This window comes from Phoxinus phoxinus (genome assembly GCF_949152265.1).
Source record: "Phoxinus phoxinus genome assembly, chromosome: 6".
Lineage (NCBI taxonomy): Eukaryota > Metazoa > Chordata > Actinopteri > Cypriniformes > Leuciscidae > Phoxinus > Phoxinus phoxinus.
Window position 1 is genome coordinate 44,049,291 of NC_136881.1, and position 7,500 is coordinate 44,056,790.

Here is a 7,500-nt window from a genome sequence, read left to right on the forward strand (position 1 = left end):
AAATTTCTCCTCTCAAACAGTATTTATGAAACCGACAGTCAGAGAATATTAAACACTAAAATCCTTACATCATGTAAACAAGTTAAGATACGGCCTCATGTAGCACCAAGATTACGAAACATTCAAACAAACAAATACAAAAATACATCAACGTCTCTCAAACACACAGAACAAAATAAATGTGGATCTCTGTGAGGTCTGGATGTGTGTGATCATGTCACATGATCTCCCTTCAAGCAGCACTTCCTGTTCTCAGAGGATCAGACCGCCGCGAGCACCTGAAGGACTGATGATAAATACACGAGTCTTTCCTGGACTAGCCGTTGAAGCAGACGTTCCCCACGCTGAAGCCGAACTTCTGCCGGGAGCTCCCGAAGTCTGTGACGGCCACGTCCACGAGCGGCAGAGCGTCCGCGTGAGGAGAGTCCACTTCCAGAACGGTCCGGTCCTGCCCCGAGCGCCACTACACAACACACACACCACACGGGGGACGTCACATGAGAAACAACACACACACCACACGGGGAACGTCACATGACGGAGCTGTATTCAATGAGTTATGTCAACCGATTCAGGATTCACTGAGTCATTCTTGATTCAGGATATACTGAGTGATTTATGTGAATTGATTCAGGATTCACTGAGTCATGTAAACTGATTCAGGATTCACTGAGTCATGTAAACTGATTCAGGATTCACTGAGTCATGTAAACTGATTCAGGATTCACTGAGTCATGTAAACTGATTCAGGATTCACTGAGTCATGTAAACTGATTCAGGATTCACTGAGTTATTCATATGGATTGATTCAGGATTCACTGAGTCATGTAAACTGATTCAGGACTCACTGAGTTATTCATATGGATTGATTCAGGATTCACTGAGTCATGTAAACTGATTCAGGACTCACTGAGTTATTCATATGGATTGATTCAGGATTCACTGAGTCATGTAAACTGATTCAGGACTCACTGAGTTATTCATATGGATTGATTCAAGATTTACTGAGTGATTTATGTAAACAGATTCAGAATCATCGAGTCATTCTTATGGATTGATTCAGGATTCACTAAGTCATTCATAAGGAGGATTGACAGTGGTTGACAGTGAGACGGGCCGAGTGTGTCGTTGACAGTGAGACGGGGCGAGTGAGTCGTTGACAGTGAGACGGGGCGAGTGTGTCGTTGACAGTGAGACGGGGCGAGTGAGTCGTTGACAGTGAGACGGGGCGAGTGTGTCGTTGACAGTGAGACGGGGCGAGTGTGTCGTTGACAGTGAGACGGGGCGAGTGTGTCGTTGACAGTGAGACGGGGCGAGTGTGTCGTTGACAGTGAGACGGGGCGAGTGTGTCGTTGACAGTGAGACGGGGCGAGTGTGTCGTTGACAGTGAGACGGGGCGAGTGAGTCGTTGACAGTGAGACGGGGCGAGTGTGTACCTGACAGCCGTCGTGCGTGGGCTGGATGTAGTGTGTGTTCTGCCGCGTCAGCTCCTCCCCGTGTCCGCCTCTGAAGCGCAGTGCGTGTGTGTAGCTGAGGGAGGCGCTGTCGAGCCAGCCGGCCGAGTTCTGGCACATGTACGTGAAGCTCTGGTGGGCCGTGGCGCTCAGGAGCTTCAGGAAACCCAGCTGAACCACATGAACGGGGTTTCCGTCCACATCCACATACGAAAACTACACGAGGCAGACAGACAGAGTGTGAATGAAGGGACACAGGCTAAAGATAACACAACAACACAATAATGAATGACCTGTGAGCCCTTCTTGAACTGGCTGAACCAGGTTCCTGGTTTCTCTTTGCTCCATGAAGCCATTTTGACCTGTGCACAATAAACACGTCACTTTATCTCTGATGACACATGGCAGATATAAAAGCTGAAGGTGTTCATCTAAACCAATGCTTCTGCTGCAGAAGTACAGGTTTGCATCATAACTTCCTAGTGTGTGGTGTGATTGAAGATCTCACCGACTGTATGCTGCTGTGTGGCTGGAGACACGTTTCACCTTCTGCTGTGAAGTTGCAGAACACCTTAAACGCGTCTCTATGGCAACCCTGGTTGGGGTCAATCCAGTAAACACCTGAGGTCAGAAGTCATACAGAGCAATCAGAATCGGACAATAGCATGTGAAAAACATTCTCCAGCACTGGATCAGGCGCGGACTGGATCCCCGTACCGTCGGGATACTCGGGGTGGCACATCCACAGCTCCTTGCAGGTGCGGGCGGGACTGTGGAAGGTTCCCAGGGGAGTTCTGAGTCCCTCCACATCAGTCTTCATGGAGGACAGAGACGCGAACACCTCCTCCATGTCCTTCTCCTCCGCCTGAGGCTCGTCGTCCTGCATCTCTCCGTCCTCCACAGCGGCTCCGTCCACTTCCGAATGTCGTCTCCTCTTCCCTCGGCCGTCCAGTCCCGGAGGAGCCACCATTCCCACCGCAGGAGAACCCTGGACAGAGACTTGTTCTGTTCATGCTCCTTCTGCCATTTATTCATCCTAAAAACATGGGGACTGGAGACTCACCGGGGGTCCTGGGGGTCCAGCAGGACCGGTATCTCCTCTGGGTCCAATAGGGCCCTTAAATAACCACATCATTCACATTATTCAGTACGTGGTGTTCATGAGCTCACAGACTGATAAGAACACGCTCACTCTCGCTTTCCAGACCCTTCACCCTCTCTGTTCCAGTCTGGCGGGTCGAGCTCTGTGACGAATTGCTTTTGTTCCTTTATTTTAAGTTTCCACTGTCGGGCCAGTGTGAGCAGGGCTTTAATCGGGCCGGGCGGGGCTAATAGCCTCGGACCTGGAGCACCGATAACTGGGGTTTACAATTAAATCACGAAAGAAAAAGGAGACAAGTACTTAATTCTGTGTTTACATCACATTTAGAAAGAATGATGATTTCTACAAATATGCCACCAAAACTACAACCTGAGGAGCTTTAGCACTCTCTCCCAATACAGTTATATTTTCAGTCAGAGAAACAGAGGAAGCTCCCGAAACTTTGTTTTTTTTAAATGACATATGCGGAGCTAAATATGGATATCAGACAGTCTGGTATAAAGAGTCGAGATTTATGACATGATTATGATAGCCTATATGATTTGTCAGATTTCTTCAAGCGGTCGTATTTACCATGTTTACTATTGTAATGGTTAGCGCGCATAGTCTTTTGCATCACATATAAATATTTCTGCCTTATACGGTGATCAGAAGTTATTCAATGATGAAAGTGAGTTTTGAGCTAAAATGATGTTAAAAGTCTTTAATGCTGATGTTTGCTGGTATAGAATCATCCGGCGCTGGCGTCTCCAGACTCTGGTAAACTCTTCCTCTGTTCATAACCACTCCTCAAGCCCGAGCTGGCCCGCTTTGGACCAAGGTATTCGTCGGCCAGAAACCCTGACCATTGGCCCAGAGGAAGCCCCGACAAGGCCCGATCAAGCCCCGGAAGTGACAGTGGAAATGCGACTGGCCCTGGCACACACTGGCACACACTGGCACACACTGGCACACACTGGCACACACTGGCACACACTGGCACACACTGGCACACACTGGCACACACTGGCATACACTGGCACACACTGGCACACACTGGCACACACTGACACACACTGGCACACACTGGCACACACTGGCCGCACGCTTTTGGCCTGACAGTGGAAACGCGGCTAATAAAGGCATCTGTTAAATTCATACAATGGTGGAGAACTCAGCCGCATGCTAACACTCTTATGCTAATACATGTCAAAACATGATTGAAATCACACAAATGAGATGAAACTCGGTGTGTGTCACCTGGCTTCCTTTAGATCCCTTCTGCCCCATGGATCCCTGAAACACAGACACAGACAGAAGCTGTGACACCGGAACAAACCCGAACGCATACAGAACGCCCTGATGGGTCTGAAGACTAGACTTACAGAAAGTCCCGGTGGTCCCGGTGGTCCATTGAGTCCTGGAGGTCCAACTGGACCCTGTCAGCAGAGACACAGTGACGTCATATTCTTGTATGCGTATGTGAATGTGTGTATATTAGTGTGTGTGTTCACCTCCTCTCCTTTGGCTCCCTGCGGCCCCTGGTTTCCCGGCAGTCCTCGATCACCTTTCTCTCCGAACTCCCCCGGCGGCCCGATCAAACCAATCAGACCGCCATGACCCTGAAGCACACACACAGGTATAATCACGTGTATTTCCAGTGTGTGTGTGTGTGTGTGTGTGTGTGTGATGACGTACCTTCTCTCCTTTCCTGCCCGGATCTCCCTTCAGTCCTGCCAGTCCGGCGGGGCCCTGTACACGTGCAATGACATCATCAGTCTGACATCATATTAAAGATCAGCGCATGAGGAGTGATTAATGACGCGTTACCATCGGCCCCGGGGGTCCCGAATGACCTGGGGGTCCGTTCAGCCCTTGTTCTCCCTACAGCAGAGAGAGAGAATGTGAACATGCATTTAGATATTTTCTGCCGACTATAAGGATATTACTGGATTATAAGGCTATTTATAAACTCATGACTTCATTACACGTTCCTCATGAAACTGCAGAGTCACGTGGGTTTGAGTAGAGAAAGTTTAATATGAGTCTGTAGAAAACCATTAACAAATGTAGGAAAGAAGCTCACCGCTGGTCCAGGGATTCCTGGAAGCCCCTGAGGTCCGGCCTTCCCAGAGTTCCCCTGACCGCCCACCGGCCCCGGCTTTCCCATGAGGCCCTCGTATCCTGGAGCTCCCTGAACACAGACAGAGATCCAGTGTCAACAATTCACTTTTGGGTAAGCCCCGCCCCCCTTAGTTACTGTTGCTACGTCCGTCAACTTCATCTGGGCTCTGGTTTGGTATCAACATGGCTTATGCTGTGACGGCTCTTCCTGCTGAACTTTTATCAAACTTTTATAAAGCAGCAAATAAAGTGTCGGATAGAAGTAGGCAGAAGCGGCTCTGTGTGCGTTCGAAGGCTTTATTCAAGACATACCGGAGAAACGCAAGCAACAACAAGATCCAAATAGAGGCAAAAGCATAACGGTCACAGTCACAACATGACCCACCGCATCATATCCTAATGGAGACGGAGGCTGGGACTCACAATATCAGGAGCAACACTGTTCGCTGACTGGGGTTTCGCTGACTGAGGACGTCCACACAGTTTAATCCAAAGACGACACTTGTCAGGATTTGACCGGTTTTGGGAAGGGAAAAAATGGACACCCCCCTCCGACCTCTCTGGGAAACGCGTATCTGTGTTACAAACGCCCCAGGCACAACGCTTAACCATATTTCTGATAAAACTACGACGGTAATATCCTTCCCAGACCCAAACATATGAGACGCCGGTGTTAAAGTCAATGGAGCGCTGTGAACAAGTGTCGGACCGCTGTGGAGCTCGTTCTTGGCTGCGCTGTGATTGGTCAATCTACATTCTAGGGTGTGGCTTAGCCAAAGGCGAATTCAAGTGAACGTGAAGGACAACAGGAGGACCATTAGTTCCCTCGAACATCCTCTCAGATCTCATTCAACAGTTTACTAGAACTGAGTGTTTGCTTCAGCTATCAGTTGACTTAGTTTCTTACTCAGGGATTCCCTGCTGATTCAACATGATTTGTGACTTTTTTTTTGTATTTTTTTTTTTTACTGGGATAGGATAGTATAGAGTGGACAGGAAGCGAGGTGAGAGAGAGAGAACGGGATCGGGAAAGGTCCACAAGCCGGGATTCGAACTCGGGTCGCCCGAAGCACAACAGCGCTATATGTCGTGCTGTCCACGAGGCTATCGGCGCCGACCAACATGCTCAACTGGCGAAAAGCCACAGACGGGGTCCGACTAGTGCACAATACACCACAAAAACAATGACACTGGCCGACAACTGACTGTCGGTTTAGTGTGTCGCTGCTTTTACACCACTGGACCAATGAGGTCTCAGTGTGGGCGGGACTTACCCAGTGTGACAGAAGCCTCAGTGATGTGTCCCCCAGTTCAGATGCAGTGTGTCTGTGTTTCTAACTGATTGTCTCACCTTGTCTCCTTTCAGGCCCGGCCGCCCCTCTTTCCCAGCAGGACCCAAGTGACCCTAAACGAGGATACATACACACATAAACACGCAAAGCTCCACAAGTACACAAACACAGTTGAATCATGTAGTGTTTAAGCTGATCGATCACAAACACACACTCACCCTGCGTCCCGGTCTTCCTGGAGGTCCTGGTTCTCCGGAGGCTCCTGGCGGGCCCTAATCACCAGAGTAATGAGTTATTATCATTAACTAAAACTATCCGAAACTGTTTTGACAGAACAGACTCACAGATTTCCCAGGATCCCCGTGATCTCCTTTAGATCCCGCACTGCCGTCGATCCCCTGTGAGGACAGACGAGATGCTTCATCACCCCTGACCACAGTGTGTCTGACTGACGTCACTGGACATACTCACGTTAACACCGGCCTCTCCGGGAGCGCCCAAATCTCCAGGAAACCCGATCGGACCCTGCAGGGAAACAGCAGGTAATACACTGCAAAAATGAGTTTCTGACTCAGTATTCTTGTCGGGTTTTCCAGAACAAATAATCTTAAAGTCACCATGAAATTGAAATGGACTATTTTTATGGAATATTGCAGTGTTTATTCTAAATGATTTATCGGTGCACATCATTATTGTGTTAATAATCTTGAATCAGAATATCTTCCTCTTGCAGCATCTCTTCTCTGATGACGGGGGCGGGGCTATAACCTGTCACTCACATGAGATCCACCAATAGCAAATCACAACCATCTAACTAGCCAATCAATTCCCCATGGACATAATCAAGCCCCGCCCACATTTGTTCTTGTTCCTGAAGCGTTTCACTCGAATATAGAGGAGAAAAGACCAGCACAACTTCAGTTTCATGAGTTTGTGTGTGTGTGTGTGTGTGTGTGTTGTGTGTGTGTGTGTGTGTGTGTGTGCCAATTTAAATCAAGATACATTTATTTGTGAAAATGACTAGATATTTTCTGAAAAATTGTTGAGCTGGTGTGAGAGAGTGGAGGCAGGGCTAATTTGCATATTCATAGAATCACGTATACTAAATGAGGCAAGGGTGTCGAGTTACATTCAAGATATATGGCATGAAGAAATTTGACACACAGACACACACAAACTCAGACACACACAAACTCAGACACACACACACACACACTGACCGCATTGCCTTTCGCTCCGTCTTCTCCCGATGCTCCCCTGGCTCCTGGTGAACCTGCCGCTCCGGGGGGTCCCGTGTCTCCTTTCTCTCCCTGCTCGCCCTTCTCCCCCTGACAACACACACACACACACACACACGTGTTGCAGCAGCGATACAGGAAGTGATGCGCGTCAAACAGGATATTCAGAGGAGAGAAAGACTCACTGCGCTGCCAGAAACACCAACAGCTCCAGGATCACCTGACTCGCCATCTTCACCCTGTCAATCATCATCATCATCATCATCATCATCATCATCATCATCCTCATCATCATCATCATCCTCATCCTC

The 7,500-nt window shown here is 48.7% G+C and overlaps 2 protein-coding genes across 4 annotated transcripts in view; both read right to left on the reverse strand.

The window, feature by feature from the left end:
• Window positions 1–7,500, reverse strand: part of mslnb (mesothelin b) — a gene marked incomplete at its 5' end in the record, with an annotated part of 567,774 nt that overhangs the window by 42,248 nt on the left and 518,026 nt on the right. The window lies entirely within an intron of this gene.
• Window positions 1–7,500, reverse strand: part of col5a3b (collagen, type V, alpha 3b) — a 58,865-nt gene that overhangs the window by 820 nt on the left and 50,545 nt on the right. For all 3 annotated transcript variants that reach the window (XM_079617241.1, XM_079617239.1, XM_079617240.1), the window contains 18 exons: window positions 7,375–7,428; window positions 7,172–7,279; window positions 6,423–6,476; window positions 6,296–6,349; window positions 6,170–6,223; window positions 6,011–6,064; window positions 4,622–4,729; window positions 4,366–4,419; window positions 4,234–4,287; window positions 4,050–4,157; window positions 3,921–3,974; window positions 3,796–3,831; window positions 2,518–2,571; window positions 2,172–2,442; window positions 1,963–2,075; window positions 1,748–1,816; window positions 1,437–1,670; window positions 1–463 (listed from right to left, as the gene is read on the reverse strand). The exon at window positions 1–463 is cut by the window's left edge and continues 820 nt beyond it. In XM_079617241.1, coding sequence (XP_079473367.1) covers window positions 317–463; window positions 1,437–1,670; window positions 1,748–1,816; window positions 1,963–2,075; window positions 2,172–2,442; window positions 2,518–2,571; window positions 3,796–3,831; window positions 3,921–3,974; window positions 4,050–4,157; window positions 4,234–4,287; window positions 4,366–4,419; window positions 4,622–4,729; window positions 6,011–6,064; window positions 6,170–6,223; window positions 6,296–6,349; window positions 6,423–6,476; window positions 7,172–7,279; window positions 7,375–7,428 — 1,680 coding nt within the window. In that variant the 3' untranslated portion in view covers window positions 1–316. The remainder of the gene's footprint in view (window positions 464–1,436; window positions 1,671–1,747; window positions 1,817–1,962; window positions 2,076–2,171; window positions 2,443–2,517; window positions 2,572–3,795; window positions 3,832–3,920; window positions 3,975–4,049; window positions 4,158–4,233; window positions 4,288–4,365; window positions 4,420–4,621; window positions 4,730–6,010; window positions 6,065–6,169; window positions 6,224–6,295; window positions 6,350–6,422; window positions 6,477–7,171; window positions 7,280–7,374; window positions 7,429–7,500) is intronic.